General features: G+C 34.6%; 1 protein-coding gene across 1 annotated transcript in view; it reads right to left on the bottom strand.

The window, feature by feature from the left end:
- The window catches only part of LOC120637384 (putative uncharacterized protein DDB_G0271606), a 33,729-nt gene that overhangs the window by 6,085 nt on the left and 9,944 nt on the right, over positions 1-17,700 (bottom strand). The window contains exon 2 of the mRNA XM_039909208.1: positions 5,247-5,367. Coding sequence (XP_039765142.1) covers positions 5,247-5,367 — 121 coding nt within the window. The remainder of the gene's footprint in view (positions 1-5,246; positions 5,368-17,700) is intronic.

Genomic DNA, 17,700 nt, shown 5'->3' with positions numbered 1-17,700 from the left:
GAAGAATTTTTCCATTTTATTCCATTTTTCTTCTTAATGCATACCCTTGTCAACAAAACCCTGTGCACGTTACTGTTCTCCATCATTCGCTTGCTTTCGCTTGGTATTTCATACCTGAAGGTCGCTTGTCGCTTGAAGGCATGTGTAGGATGGAAATATGAGCCCGTTTAAATTCAGTCCGAATTTATATATCAAACTCTTAGTTTTTTTTTATGACAATCAAGGCTAATCAACGATGCGTTGCAGAGCTATTGGATTTCCTACTTATCTTCGTGTTTTTCTGGCTTTATACAGATTAGCCTAAAAACCGGGTCCACCATGCACGAAGCCTCCCGCCATTTATCAGATATCCAAGTTATCTTATATAATAGAGTCTAATATATTAACTATATTTGTCTTGTCCGGAATCAATTTATTTAACTAAAGTACATACCTACCTGTATTTGTATTGAAGCCTTTCTTTATCTTAGAAAAAGAAAACCAGGAAATTGTCTTCACGGCTAATAAAATACTAAATATATGTTGTCAACTGGCTACATTCTTCGACACAAATCATTACCTATTGGGTAACACGCGATTTAAATCCTGAGGCATACCGAACGCGGTCGTTGGCGTAACGGTGCGAATATTAAGTAATATAGCAGGGCCCCGATCCTATTTAACATTGTAATTGCACCGCACTCTTAAGCACAATTGTAATGGAAAATTTACAGTCATTGTATGAAGATGTGTCAGTTACGAAACAAAAACTCATCTTATATCTACATATGTACATACAGTGGCGTGCATAGAGGGTACGCACAGGGTGCAGTTGATATAAAATTAAGAAAATCTCTACGAGTTATAAAAAACTTAAGACATTGTAAGAGTTTTAACAAGCCTTCCCTTAAGTATTTATAACTCGTTCTGGAGATTTTCTCTATTTTATATCATCTGCATACCCTGTACATATCCTCTATGCACGCCACTGTGTACATATGTATGTAAATGAATACAGTTCATAAAAAATCAGGGCCCCAAGTCTGTATGAAATATAGGCGTAACTTACCATACAATTAATATAGCGCTATTTTCTAGTTAGGTTAGGTTGGGTAAGATTTATCTTCATCATTATCATCATATCAACCCATTACCGACCCACTACAGAGCACGGTCCCACACCGAGAAGAAGTTAAGGCCGTAGTCCACCACGTTGGCCTAGTGCGGATTGGTAGACTCCACACACTATTATGTAAAACTCTCAGGCATGTAGTTTAGGTTTCCTCACGATGTTTTCCTTCACCGTTGAAGTAAGTGATATTTTAAAATTAGGTACTTAAAACGCACATAACTTAGAAAAGTTAGAGGTGCGTGCTGGGAAACAAAAGCCCCCCGAAAGGGAAGTCGAGTTCCTGCCCAATGCGTTATCACCTCTTTTCAGATTTCTCCTGTGTTTAATAAAATAAAAATATTTTTATTTACGAGTGTGTTGACCTTTTTTTTTCATTGTAAAAATAATTGACGGCTTTGTCCGTCAATTATTTAATAAATAATTAAGAAGAAGGAAAATATACTATACAAAGTACCGTCCTGTTTCCATTAACCTAAGTCTTATGTATAAATTACACCATACAGATTCTCCTTCTTTTAGCGAGTATAGGAAATTAACACTTAATTTTCATAATATTAATACAATAGATACCATCAGGACGGACTCTGCGAGTGACCCGCGTTCTATGTGCAAACGCCTTACCATCAACGTGTTCACATTAGCGGAAAATAATATAAATGACCGTCGGAGATTCCGCGCGACAGAACCGCTCGTGCGTGGCGACGTTTGTCATTGCGAGGAACATTAGCTGGAGAAATTATATCATAGCACGTGCTATAACGTGGTATTATGTGGCAGTTAGCAAAACCTTTGGACCTATGGGTCCCCACTCCCAAGGCGCATGGATAACGACCCCGCACCTGGTTCCGGATTAGCTCATAAGCAAATTAAATAATTGCTCAAGGTTTCACGTCTCAGGGGCGCCATAAACAGCACCGAAAAATATTTGTTAGCAAGAAAGGCAAGGCTTTTTAAATTAAAATTCAAAATTGGAAATTATTTTTTTTCAAGTACTTACGCCTTATGAAACCTCAAGTATGTCTGTTTGTACTGATTCTACCGCGTGTTCGCAAGGCAGATTCTACCGAGAAAAAGCCGGAGAGAAACTCAGCAGTTGTTCTTTTCAACATAATTTGTTCTTTTCAATTTCATTTTTACAATAATTACGAGTATTTTGTCTTGTGTTATGAAATAAAGGGGGTTGTGGGCCTCCCTAGTAGTCTAAATCTAGCACTGTTCGCACCGGGATATCAAACGTTAGTAGATATGCACGAGTGAGGGCTACTTATTCTATTTTTTCCTTTTTTAAATTGAATTCAGGTAAACCAGCGCGGCACAGCTTAGAAATAGCATAAATTGAAATTTGCATTTCACTTATGTTCCAAAGTTAAAAAACCTAACTTTCAATCTGACTATAAATTGTTAAAAGAAATAAAACAAACCAACGCGCTACTTTCAACTTTCACTATCTTGCAAACTGGCATCGCAAAAACGGCATGGGTTATTGAATTGTATCGCTCTCTGCCTGTTTTTGTGCTATATTTGTAATCATATAACACCATCACTCTTAGTACGAGGTCACACCTCGCAAGCCTTTATCGTTTTCGACTAGGTATAGAACTTGTGTATTGGTGATGGCTGAAGCGGTGTCAGCCCAAAAGTTTAGGATGCTGGCTTTAGGGGACCGAATTCGATCTCTGGCAAGCACCTCTAACTTACTAAATGTATGTGCGTTTTGATCTATTAAATATTGCACTCAAGGGCGCGAGAAGTTTATCTATCTGAACTAAGTCGCCAGATAGTTGGACCACGGCCTTCATAAGATGCATGCAATGAGAATAAAATATAACGGTAATGGAATAGTAATATGGTAATGTAAGAACTTCTATATCTATAAAAAGTAGTTTTAATTCAGTCCATATTACAAGCAATCTATATTGAAACAAATAATCTGTAATACGGAATGTACGCATAAGAATAGCCCTTGCACATGTCTAAGTTCACAGCTTAGGGGTTTCAGACGGAACATTCTATAATCATTAAGCTTTTAAATGTGCAACACTGCACCAGCGAATAAAGTCTGCTTAAAGAACCTTTAACCAAGAAACCATGAGCTACAAAATACTTTTCATTGAATGCTTTCTGTAGAATGTTGATAGCAGAAGTCGCGCACAAATTCCAACTCAGGGAACAGAGAATCTCCGTTCCGTAAAAACTTTAATATAAAGCAACATTTTCCGTTACGTTCGATTCTCGAAAACCATCCACGTTAAGTGCAATCATGTACTAGGGGTAGGTATAGACTTAATTTTTTGGCAATTTCATTCGATTTCTCTTATTACACTGACGAGTTTTTGTAGGCACGTAAAAAATGACAACATTTTAAGTGTTTTGGTTTTTAATGAGCTCATTGTGTTTAACAATGTAAATCTTCTTCTATTTTCATTCGTGCGATTTGCATAATCTCAACTGATCCATTTTTTATTCACAACTCTAAAAACTCTATATATTATTTGCTTAAGTTGTGTTATATTATGCAACACAGACTTTATCTATCTATCTCTTATTTATAGTGTAGTCATTCATAAATATTGGAATGAAAGTAAAAGCGGTTCGGCGCAAGCGCACTGTCCATTTTAAACAACGAAACTGAAAGTAAGTTTTCTACACTATCAACAGTTTGGAAGGTATAAAATGTTTTTAATAGTACCTACATTATTATGTAAGAGTTAGGTATATGAAATCCTTTCTAATTTAACCATAATAATACCTACCTGCCTCTTTGGTCTAGTGGTTAGAATTTTCAGCTATGGATCGCAAGGTCGTAGGTTCCATTCCCTGATCGGATCAATTACTACAAGGCCTGTGAAATCGAATCCAGGACCTTGTTTTCGAGTTGAACTAACTTACTAATAGAGTGAGGCAGGCATAAAAGCAACAAAAATCCATCAAGACGTTACAATACTGGGCGGCGGGCTTTAAAGATTAATGTCGCATTTTAGTGAAAATGACCGGGACCGATGGCACAACGTGCTTTTTAGGCACGAGGGTGAATTACCGCCTACTGGTACTAAGAAGAAGCGAATACTGCAGTGAAATAGGATAAGCACGTGACCAATAAGGCATTTAGCACTGAAATACTACAATCAAAGAACAAAGAGAATAAAAGTAAACGCGTTATGACTATGAGATAAACTATGACATACCAGGTGCGAGTTCAATGCCCTATCAACCGTATGTAACCATTCATACAGACAACATAATTCTCATAGTATAGTGTAGTACCGTACAAAGTAGATAGATTATTTCAAGTAAGTCTACTTTATAAGCACTTTTTGAAAGTCTGTCTGTTTGTAGTGACTCTACCACCGGTTCTTAAGGCAGAACTCCACCGAGAAGTAGCCAGCAAGAAACTCAGCTGCTGCTCTTTCGCAACAGCAACATTTTAAAACTATTTTTCTATCTAGCGGGAGATGAGAAGGACTAGAACCCATGAGAAATTCATCAATAGTATATATAGTAAAGTCGCATTAATAAATGTGTCTTAGCAAAATATGTATTTTAAACTGCAGGACCTAGATTTCCCTGCGGAAAAATGTATAAAAGCATATATTTACCCCTCAAAAGACTTTGCACCTTTCGCGGTTGATAAACCAACCGATTCTATCTTCTACCTTTCTATTTAAGATTTATTTAAAAAAATTGACCCTTCTTTCGTATTAAATGAATTTTGCGACGTTAGTTTTGATTGCTTTTTTAAAAGGGCTGAAAATTATCATCACTTAATTTCATATATTGTGTTAAAGATTGGCAAATGGAGAAGGACCTTTTAGTTACAAAGGTCTGAATAGAGGCTATATGAAATCTGTTTTAGACAAATTAATCTAGCCTAGATATCTTCAAGGTCTACAGATTCTGTAACAATAGACAATATAATTCTTACTTCATAATACCTGCATGAACCAATAAAACATAATTATAAATTATTATAAATATAATAATTATAATAATATCGGGATGTAAAAAAATAGCTGCGTACGTATTAGTTAAGTTTACTATTCGTATTCGTCAAAAAATGGAGCATTTTCGGTACAAACAATCAAAAAATTCTTTCCTGTTTTTAATATTACTATAGAAGTATAGACAGGTACAATACCTCTCGATCTAATGCCAGTTCATCATCTTCATCTTCCTCGACGCCTGCATCTGGCACATCATCCTCTTCTTCATTTGCAAGAGCAACTCCCAGTAACAGAAGCGCTAGAAAAAAACTCCACCTGCAACAATTGAGAAGATCCTTTGAAGACAATGATTTGAAAGTAGTCACGTGAAGAAAGTGAGTGGGTGAGACGGATTTGGATAATATCGATACTTTAATCCAGCTCAAACAATAAACACCTCTGTTCATTTTTATTTGTGAAAGTTTTTTATTAGCTAGATATGATACAATTACTTATTGGTCTACTTTTTGCTACAATAAAGGCCGTTTTAAATAACAGATATGGTACGCTTTGGTACGCTAAATATCCGTAACGTAACGTAACATAAATAAATAAATATACTACGACAACGCACACATCGCCACCTAGCCCCAAAGTAAGCGTAGCTTGTGTTATAGGTACTAAGAGGACTGATGAATATTTTTATGAATAATATACATAAATACTTAGAATATACATATAAACATGCGGACACTGAAAAACATTCATGCTCATCACACAAACATTTTCCAGTTGTGGGAATCCACGGAAGCCTTTGACTCAGAAAGCAGGTTCGCTGCAAACTGCGCCCATCGGCCGTCAAATATGTAGTATATGTGTAAGTAATATAAATAGAAGTTTTGCTAAATAAATGAATAGTATATTTTTTTAGTAATAATACTTTTACTGTGATGATGATTCATTGTAAGTGTTTATAATTAAGAGTACCGCGAGTTTAATTTATAATCGAAAATTAATTTATACCAGTCAGAGTAAAGGCGTCTAGACTATTTAGAGTGTAGACTCCTTTACACTGAGAAAACTACTAATGCAATATGCTTGTTAATACACGACACCGCCAAAGACGTTGTAAGCGTTGGCTGTTTTTAAACTGTTAGTAATTCGTTTAGCACACATAACCTGTATACCTCTAATAGTAAATCAAAGACCAACGACAGACCTACAATTGGTAAAAGGTATCACTCAATAGATAGCCAATGTAGGTTACCTTAAAATGACACGTGAGTAAAAAGCGGTAATACGAGACAAGACAAACTGGTGTAACCAGGGTGCGGTCGTATGGTATTTACCTACTTATATACCTACTTACGTCGTAATTAGGTTTAAAGAAAGCTACAAGTGTTACATGATGTTTCAAAATTTAATGCAACTCAGCCTCCGGGCGCACGTCGGGTGAATACTCGTTTTTATTTATGTTAATATTAAAATTATGTAATAAGTACGCTCTGTAAATCGTTTTACGGATTATTGTTGGTTGTGAGGCGGTGGACGGTTTTTACCAAGTGTTTATACTTGTCAAACGCTGAAATGAAGGGTACAGATTTTGTCTATGATTTTGGATAACAAATGTAACAGTAATATTATAAAGTGGGAAATAACGAATAATTAAACTTTGAATACTATACTACAAATTCATATTGGCCGGATATTTTATTAAATTGATTAGAATGTTTACAAATACGCTCATAATTATTATATAATTACTAAATAATTTTCAAGAATCAATTAAAATTATATTTGATTAACAACCAATGTTCATGACATTGAGTTGGTGGGTATTTTGATATAAATACGGCTGCATTATCGATACACTTCAGTAGTGTATGGACTCGAACGATCCAAAGATACCTTCCCTAAATAATAATTACTAGCGTATTTGTAAAAAGCCTACCCTGGCCAAAATAAATTTATAGTCATCAAAAGTTTAATATTTTAGGTACCACTTTATAAAATCACTCTGTAACATTAGGTAAACTTATGATTAATCAAGACTCTATAACAGTCCACTGCTGGACTAAAAACTTCTCCCATTGCGAGAATTTGCCTATAATCACCACGCCGGGCAGACGGATCGCAGTAGATGGTAGTAGCACGGAGAACTCTGCTGCCCGCTCACCGTTATATTCCCTCAGTCGCCTCGTACGACACCCGCGGTAAGAGGTTGTGTGGTGACAACTGTATTCTGATATGCCGGCTCTTTGACTACTAGAAATTATTTTACGGCACCTTAGAAGCATGCCGGCTGTTGAGACGCGATGCGGTGTTATGTGACGCAATAGCTCGTGTATAATTTACCCAGTAGGCTAATTCTAGGCTATTTTGTTTTGACTACCCGTTATGTGAGTCATAAGCGCTTTCGACTGGCTTGGAGACTAATATACATCATTTTGGTTTTGTCCCGTATATCAGTTAGTTATTACTTCCCTAGCGAACTTAAAGCGCGTTATTTTATGTAACAGTTTAAGTATGTCTGATGTATCAATATTAAACATGGAGATAATAACAATTTAAAAAAAATATATCAATTAGGTACCTACTATTATATGATAACATCTTTTGGGTGTAAATTAAATACAAATTGTCTACTGATAAACGACTAAGACGCCGGGAGGGTTCTTTAAAACATCTGTAAAATCCTAATCAATTTAATAAAATATCTGGCAAATATGAATTTATAGTTATCAAAACTTTGGTTATTTACCCACTTTATACAATTACTATAAAACTACATATAAATGTTTTTGAAAATGGAGCGGCACAATTAAGTGACATATTTTTTTTCAAATTAGTTTTACTATTAAGGATCCTGCATATCGAACCTAAGATTTTGGCCTCAAAAAGATCGACAGCACAATCATTTTAAAGATTAAAAATATTGTAATAACAGAAACTCAGCCTTCATTTCAAGAAATTCGTCACAGAAACAATGTGACTACAATAGATCCAATGTCTACTAACTCTCAAGGTGCACGCTGTTTGGTATTAGGTGTTCAACTATTGTGTTATGCATTGAGTAATACCTAACGTTCAATAATGACAGAAAAAGATAAAAAAGCACTTCAATCAGCACTCCAAATTGTTTGTATTCTCTTTGGTTCCACTATTCATAGACAAGATAGCTTTCTCTATTAAACTCACCGAGTCGTGAAATAATCTTGCGTATTTACTGCTAATTGCTGCCCGTTGCTTGCTCTCGGTTCATGCCATTGCAAAGATCGGAATTAGGTTATCTGGGCCGTAACGCGATTGCCACTCATTGATTATAACATAAATGCGGAAGTTTGTCTGTTTGTTTAATTATATGTGGAAAAATCTTGAGGAGGCTCAGAGTTTTTTTTAAGTAATATTATTATTAATACAATTAATTGATTACAGCTTTTTTATAATAGATTATAACGTTACACGTAAATTATTAACTCATAAAATTAAACTATTTGTTAACTCGACATTAAAGATAATATAAGGCTTTTATTATAGTTATTTTTGATTATTTTATTTATGTTCGGCTTAACCAGTGCACAGATCTAAAAATTGCTTGCACCCTGACAGGAGACTTTTCATACCGGAAAATCAATTGTAAACCGTTTTGACGGAACTAAAAAAAACATTCCTTATTTTGCACGGATTGAACACTTAACATTTGCATAGAGATAGCTTACATCCTAGAGTTGAACATAGGATACTTTTTATCCCGGAACGCAAACGAATGCGGTAGTGCATCTGTTAGCTTGTTTGATATCTTAGTACAGCTTAAAATCTGACCCGTCTAGATTAAATTTTGCAGAAATAGATGGATTTAGTATAACATTTATACCAGAAAAGCTAAAAAATATAGTATCTTTACCTATTGCTTACCCGTTAAACTTACCTTTGTAAAATTTTGTATAAAAATAGATTGAATTCTGGACACGACAAGGGTCGCTATAGGAGCTTTTTTGAGACCAAAAATGAGCGCAGACAAATTCGCGGGCAATATAAAGTTTCTTAAAAAACTATGGTAGAGTCCATTCTGTTTCAGCTAGCATTGGTTACTTGTCATTTCATGACGTTTTTATAGGAAGATCCATTTAACGTTGTTGTTTTTATAGGAATATAGCTAGGTGTTTTTATAGAAAACGTTAAGCGTTCATCAATGATTAAGTGTCAGCCGGAAATAATTTCACTGCTCGTTTTTTTTAGAAAAACTGTGGACGGTAATTTATCTATAATTAACAAGCTTTGTTGACTTCGATTGGAAAAGCAAATGCATCAAATTATTAATCAATGCTGAATTACTTAATGGTGACATTTCCGTGGTACACAAATCTCAAAACTAAACTAAGTTGTATTATGAAAATTAAGCTTAAATAAAGTAACGCCTGCTTCTATCCAATAAACTACTTTGTTTATCTTGATGTGTTTAAAAATATCTCTTTCCCTTTTCAAGTGATACAGAGCGATTAGGAAAGCACTAGTTTTAGAATTTATTCCTCAGAATCGGACACACATAAGTTTCTGGTATACTACATGTATATTTATTTATATTAAAACATGTCCTTAATTCAGACATTCCATTCCCGGTAAGTTCAGAAAAGTACTTAGTGGAAATTCTTAGCATATTAAATCGTATTGGTATTTCCTAATACGCCTACGTATGTACTGAATAATTCGTGAACCTAGTGGTTAGGACTTCGGCCTTCCTTTCGGGGGGACCGAGATCGATGTCCGGCACGAAACTCAAAAGTTTTTGAGTTATGATGCTATATAAGATAATTTGAGTATGCAGTGCTTTTGTGCATGTATGAAGTGCACGCCACTGATAGTGACTATAACATGCTAGTACTGTGTATCACTTAGTACAATACTATTTTAAGACAAGAAATTTTCTATCAAGCTAGCTGCGCTTATACCCTTGCGGCTTATAAGGATTTAAACAATTCCCCTATTTATCAATACATTGCAGAATCAACCACTATATTTCGTTTTTTTTTCAAATCCCATGGAAACTATTTGTTTTCCTGGCATAAAAAGTATCCTATGGTCTCCGTCCTTTCAACTTCCTCCATGCCAAAAATCAAATTGATTTGTGTCTTACACTATTTGAAATCTATGACAGTTTTATCAGACATACCTTGACGTTTCTAAAATAACGATTATAATTATTCTGAAAGAACAAGATGATTTTACAGAAAACCCCAATAGAGACCTGACTAACTTTCATTTTAGAATCGAACAAACAAATCGAATCCTGGTTCTCTGGGTCCATAGTTGGAAATGCCAAATACTACATAATTGAGGCAGTTATTACAAGACAATTCAGAGGACATTTGTCCTAAATAGCTGAAGATAATACTCTACAGATAATTTCTGAATCAGAGGCTTCGTAATTATTTGCGAGTTGCGACACGGCTGTACCGGTACTACTAGAGTGTTAACAATTTAAAGCATTGAATAACATTCTATTACTTTGTTAAGTAATACCCTTCATGAGATTAAACTCATGCAGCTCAGTTAAATAACTGAATCAGGAAATCAATCTTTGTAATCTTGTTTTGAACAGATACTAGAAACAGGATGGCAAAGATTTACATATTTTCTGATTGGCTTCGTCTACAATCCAAATAACTAGAAGCAAATTTTCTAATAGAGCAAACCTAAACTCTATTGAACTGAAATGCTATATTTGACATAAAATTGTTTGAAAAATCCTATATAAATCAATTTCTTATTTCAAATAAAGTCTCTCGTTTATCTTATATCTTTAAACGAACAATTCTTGAATATATTTATATAATTGGAATCTCGGAATCGGCTCCAACGATTTTCATGAAATTTTGTATACAGGAGGTTTCGGGGGCGATAAATCGATCTAGCTAGGATTCATTTTTAGAGAATGTCATATTATTCGTATTTTCCGGTAATAACCGATTTGGTGCAGACGAAGTTGCACGGGGCAGCTAGTATTTTAATAATTAACAATAGGTACAATGGGGTATTAAATATGAACGAATCGTCGTACATTTTTTTATATTCGTTTTATTCATATTATATTGTACAGTGAGCTTATAGTAACATATTAAATCAATGATATTTTACCTGTACATAAATAAGTTATGCATAAATATTTAATATTTGCCTACCTATGTTAAGAATATGCTGCAATATTCGCATTAAGCCTAATGGTCCCTACCAATAAAACAACTAAAACTTTCCGAAGCTCTGCCCTGCTCTCTCTCTCTCTCTGTTTTCTTCTCTGTAGTATAACCCTTTATAGAGCTGCGGAAAGTTTTAGTTGTGCAGTAATTTAATTGGTGTGATTGTGACATTCCGTTTATTTTTTTCTGGCGCAACTGGCGTGACCTTATTTGTTCACAAATAATATTTGCGTTAGTAGAATAATACCTTTTTTTTATTCTACTACATGTTAGCGCTTGACTGCAATATCACCTGGTGTTAAGTGATGATGCAGCCTAAGACGGTAGCGGGCTAACCTGTTAGCCAGTATGATAGACATACCCCTAATAGGTTTCTACGCGACATTGCACCGTAACACTATATCGCTCAGCGGCACGTCTTGGCCGTAACCTCTTCGACTTGGTGGTAACCAGTTACGGCCAAAACCAGACCAGACCAGAGAAAATACAGAAATCTAAAATAACTATTAATACGTACAAAAATAGTTATAGAGGGCACACAGGTAGAGGTTTACAAAAAACTTGCAGTATAACAAATAGCTAGACGTACAGAAATATCTACCGGACTTGACAAAAGTAAACAGAATTAGTTTCGGAAGATTGCTTAAATGTTTAATTAAATCGGCGGCTTGACCTCGTGCTGTTTCACTTGACAGTGATGGAGTATCGCGAAATATTGTGGACGAGAAAACCCAATGAAATTAACAAAAAACTGAGACGATCAGTGGCAAGATGAAACTTTATATACTATTCAAAAATCGTAGCTAAGCTTGGTAGTGTAACCACATTCTCATTTGAGAATGAGAAGGGGTTAAGGCCGTACTCCGATACGCTGGCCCAGTGTGGATTGGTGGACTTGGTGGACCTTTGAGAACATTATGGAGAACTCTCTCAGGCGTGCAAGTTTCACGATGTTTTCCTTCACCGTTAAAGCAAGTGATATTTAAATAATTATTATATTATATGTTTGAATGTTTTGTTTTATTGTTATTTTGAATTTGAATTTTTGGTTATTGTTATTATTATTTTATTTTTATTTTTTTTATTCTTAATGCTATATAGCTTATTTAGGTATATGTTTTAATTTAATTTAATTTGTTGTCATTATTCGTTCATACATTCATTTAATAGTCCCGGGGAGACCAACTGTAATGTCTTCACGGGGTGTGTTGCTAAATAAATAAATAAATTTCTAACACGCACATTACTTAGAAGAGTTAGAGGTGCGTGCGGGGATACGAACTCGGCCCCCCGAAAGTGAAGTCGAAGTCCAACCAACTGGGCTATCATCATTTCACCGTGTCACCAAATAAGACCCGATATATTTCATAATCCATGCTAATATTATAGATTTTTATAGTTAGAGTAGGTTCTAATTGACCGACCAAGCAGATGTTCCACCTGATAGTAAGAGAGAAACCATCGCATATAAACCGATCAACACATTGCCGAGCATGCAATTGCAAGCATAGCAAGAAGCATTGCTGAGTTATCCTACTAATATTATAAACTAGCTGTCCCGGCGAACTTCGTACCGTACTTTTTTTTTATGAATGTTATATTTTAATACTTATTATCCTATTCCGGACTAAGAGAAATCCAAAAAATCAAATAATATAAAAATTGGTCCAGCCGTTCTTGACTTATAAATGGTGTAACTAACACAACTTCCTTTTATATATATATAGATATGAAAATGTGGATGTATGTCACTCAACCGTGCAAAAACGCCAAAAAATTGGTTGTCTGTAAAGTCGGCTTACTGACGATAGTTGAACGTGACAACGTCGTAAGAAAATACAGATGGAATGGTTGCATTTTTCAAAAGAAAATTTTAATTTTATTTGTTTGAAAGATATTATCGTTGCTATAAACAATTGACACCACATTAACTTTTCACTGCACTTCATCGTTGCCGAAAACATGTAAATGTAATTGTATAGCAGCTGTCCACGCGGACGCATCGCTCACTCAAGTAGGAGAGAGAGCCGAGCTTAAGTCGGGATAAAAAGTATCCTATATTACTTCTAACACTTCCAAGAATATGTGTACAAAGTTTCATGAGAATCGGTTAAGTAGTTTTTGCGTGAAAGCGTAACAAACAAACTTACATTGACATTTATAATATTAGTAGGGATAGGGATAATTGCAGTTGGCAATCGGATATGTGTAGCGAACTTCGTATGAAATAATTATTAAAAGCTATTCGTGATAATGACTGGGACTAACGGTAGGAAATGTGGCTGAATCACGCAAATACTTAGTGCATAAGTAATGTATGAATAATATTATGTTAATGACAAAAGACCGGAAATATTAAAATGATAGGACCAGTCAACACATAACAAACACATAAGGAAAAATCATTAAAATACTTTATCTGTATTAAAGTACCAAAATATGTATGTCAAGTAGCATGAATATTATTGGGATGGTATAAATCAAAATGAAATCTGACATTAAAAAATGTAGTTCAAGAAAATGAGTCAGAGTTACGGATGACCTTTAGATTTTTTTTATTACGTTGAATGTAAATAAAACAAGTATTCTAGTGACTCTTTTTGTGTTTCATAAGCACCAACAATAACAACAAAAATAATAAAAACAATAAAAACAACGTAGGTACTTATCGAGAACGACTTCAATAAAAAAAAGTAATTTTGCACTTTTACTGTAACAGATTACAGTGGTCCCAAAAGATGAAGAAATTTTCCGCCGAGTTGTATAATATTTGACCTTAGCACACTGAATGATATAATTGGCAGTAACGTGGCATGCCCACTTACAGAGCTAGACGATGATATGCGAAGATATACTTCGAAGCTCTTTTACTTTTTCCACAAAAGCTTCAAGTTAAAAAACTTAAAACTAGAACCAAAACCTCATGATAGAAATATGTTATGTTAATGTATGAAATATATGTATTTAAATATCTAAATTGACTTTGGTGAATGGTTGGACCGAGGAAATAGGATATAAAATACGCTTGGGTACTGCATCACAAGAAAAGAAGGTAATAAAGGAGGATGGTGTTTCCAAGATAGGGGAAAAAAAGCGTTATCGTTTAGTTTTTTATCGTTACTTTTAAGATATAATGAAAAGTTAGAGAAACGAAGAATGGAGATACATGAGATATGCATAGCCGAAATATGCAGTTATTTAATCGGTATAGAACTATTTTAAAGGTGTGGGACGTACCGAAATAAAGCGAAATAGAAAGAAAGCTTGATTTAACCCCTTAACAGAAGACATTTGTTAAGATTTTTTTCTACTTCAAGTTGCACCTTGACAGCAATCTCACCTGGTGGTAAATGATGATGCAGCATGGTACCTGGTACAACCAGAAGTTGGTAACGGGCTAACCTGTTAGGGAGTGTGGCAAACCCATACCCCTAATCGGTTTCTGCACGACAATATACCGGAACGCTAAATCGCTTAGGGGCACGTCTTTGTCTGTAGCGTAATACTCTAACTAACTAGCCACGGCTGAAGCCTCCGATATATTCCCACATATTGCCGAAGTCGATCCCGACTTAAAACCTCATACAAATACTAAATGTTTTAATATTTCCGGCCTTTTGTTATCCTTTCTTTTAATAGGGATTCAAATGCTAAACAACGCATCCTGAAACAGTTCTGTGATGGAACGCCGCCTTTATTTCCAACAGCGACGCGTTTAACAAGATAAGATTGAATGCTTTAATATTGTAATAAAGATGCATTCGAAAGTTGCATGGCCTGATTTCGATGCACTATATGTACAGTAGGTACAGTACTAGTATGTACTTATATGTACAGTAGTGCATATAATAAATATAAAATTAAAAAAAACTCCTGACTTTCATTTTATCGTGTACATTATTCTACTATCATAATCATAATCATAATCATTATGCAAAAAACTTGTCAACTTATAGATGTTACAAAAAGTTATACAGAACCATGTTGAGCCCATTTAAAGGCATGCAAATCTTAACTAAAAATAATTAATAACATTCAGAATTTGATTAATTACAATTAATTTCAGTAAAGCTGTTGTTTCAGTAAAGTGTAAAATTACAATTAATATTTAATTAGTTATGTTTTAGTTTATTTAGCTTAGTTTATTTTGTTTATGAACTGTAGCAAAATATGACAGAATTTTCATATGATAACAAATTCATTATTAAATAAATTAATTAATAAAATTTCAAGATAAATCATATTAAATATATAAAATGCATTTGTAAACTAATATATTCGGTATTAATATGTCAGTAAAATTTTATGTCAAATAGTAAAATCATTATAAAATATTAATTAGTATAATATTTCATTCAATAAAACTATGTGACGCGAGGTCCTTACTATAATGTACTATGTGACGCTAGGTCCTTGCTTCGATCCCCTGGTCGGGCCGGTGAATAGTAATAGGTTTTCTATCAAGAAATTCTTGGAACCAACCTGGTGTTGGGAAATTAGCAGTGGTTCACACCCGTGCCTCGGAGACCACGTTGAGCTATCGGTCGTACGCCTGATATCTCTCCGGTCATGTTTGTTTTTTGTCTCAACCGATCTTGATGAAATTTGGCACACCAGTAGCTTGAATGCTGGAGATGGACATAAGATATAATACTACCCGGAAAAACTGCTGGTTAAGTTTCAAGCGAGGTTTAAAAAATATCTTTTTTCGTTTATGAATCTGCATGGCTTGACCGTTTTAATGGCGATATTTTGCATTGGAGTTCCTTTGCATCATGATGATAATGCGTATATTTTACCTCGGAAATAATGGGTTGCAGCCGGATTTTTTAAAACTCAAAAAAGCCGCGAGCGGAGTCGCAGGCAACTACTTGTTTTACTAAATACGTGTTAGAGAAGGATAGGATAGGATAGGATACAATATCGTGTTTATGACTTTGATAGCTGCCTGTCTCCGTAGCCTGTTTTCCGTCATACGGCACATCGTAACGCCGGCGGCGCTTGCGCAACCGTGGAAAGTGAAATCAAGATAATGACGTCTCATCAGCACGCGATGCTCGAGCAGGTAGCTAGTAGCTACTACTACCGCAAGTAAATCATTGTGGCTGACTCGGCATTTGTTTATCGTTGTGTCACTACAGTTGGTTAGCATGTTTAGAAAATTCTTATTACAATATTTTGGATTATTATTGACTGGTATTTGACAAAAAAAATAACCCGGATAAGTTTGTTGTGGGCTCTTCTTAGAGCAGGGCGCGTTTGGAGCCCTGGCAGCTTTAGCGATGTAAGTTAGTAAAGTACCTGTGATAGGCCTACATGTTCCTATCATATGCACTCAGACATTCTCGGCATACTCGGCATTCGGACCGCGGGAAGTATTAAAAATGTGTACAAAATATAGTCTGAGAAAATTTAAATAATAAGTAGATGTTTTCTTAACAAAAGTTACTAGATACTAAAACCGGCGTTCGTTGCAATTATGTTGCGTAAAAGTAAAATAAGTGTTAGTTTTGTATAGAAACAGAATAAATATTTCTAAGAATAACAAACAATGTCCTTGAGAAAATTTGCTGAGTCAAGGTAACATACCGCGAAATTGGTTAGGTACCAATTTGAGTAAGCACTATTTATAGTCTTAAACACCTAAATCGTTTGTATAATAATTGATCAACACCAGTTAAGCTTGAAGTGTCTATGGTTGGTAGTAGAAAATAAAAACTTAATGCATGAGAAACATTTATTACCACCTTTTTAATAAAAATATAACTTTTCATTCAATCAACTTTATAAGCCAAACCAGAAATGCAAAAACGAAAATTTTTCTTTATTCAGTCATACATTTTCATTTCTAAGTCAGCACAACATTAAGAATCAATACATATAAGTTCATTTGAAAGTAAAAAACATATTTCTTTTTGGTTGGAAGTTAAAGTATTTAAATTTACCTATTCGAAATTAAAATTACGCAACAGACCTCTTATGAGTTTATTAAAGTCAGAAGTTAACACAAAGAATTAGAAGTCGTAATTTAAAACATTACATTCTGTTTTGCAAAGTTTGTACAGGTTTACAATAAGTAAACTAAATTTAAACATCTCAATGAAAAAGATAGCACAAATTTTAGACCACCCTTAGTTTAGATCAAACTTAGTTTATTTTAGAGATTTGTGTTCAACAGAATAAGCAGAACTAACAATAATCTAAATAAATATTTGTTTGGTTCAAACTACACAATAGGACCTAGAAAGATATCTGATTGGCCAAGGTCGTGTAAAAGTCTGGTCGGTGACAGACACATATCAATATCACATCAATAGATAGAATGACGATGGCTGACACCAATTGCATCCAGTTGGACTGGTCCCGAGCACAAAAACAAAGCTATTGTCCCCCGCTCTGTGACACATACTTGTGTGTCAATGAGTTACGACATATGAGTTATTGAGATCTTGTCGCTTACGGTTTTAAGTAATGA

Source organism: Pararge aegeria, chromosome 3 (assembly GCF_905163445.1).
Source record: "Pararge aegeria chromosome 3, ilParAegt1.1, whole genome shotgun sequence".
Lineage (NCBI taxonomy): Eukaryota > Metazoa > Arthropoda > Insecta > Lepidoptera > Nymphalidae > Pararge > Pararge aegeria.
Note: the sequence above shows the minus strand (reverse complement) of the source record. Positions and strands in the feature narration are given on the sequence as shown.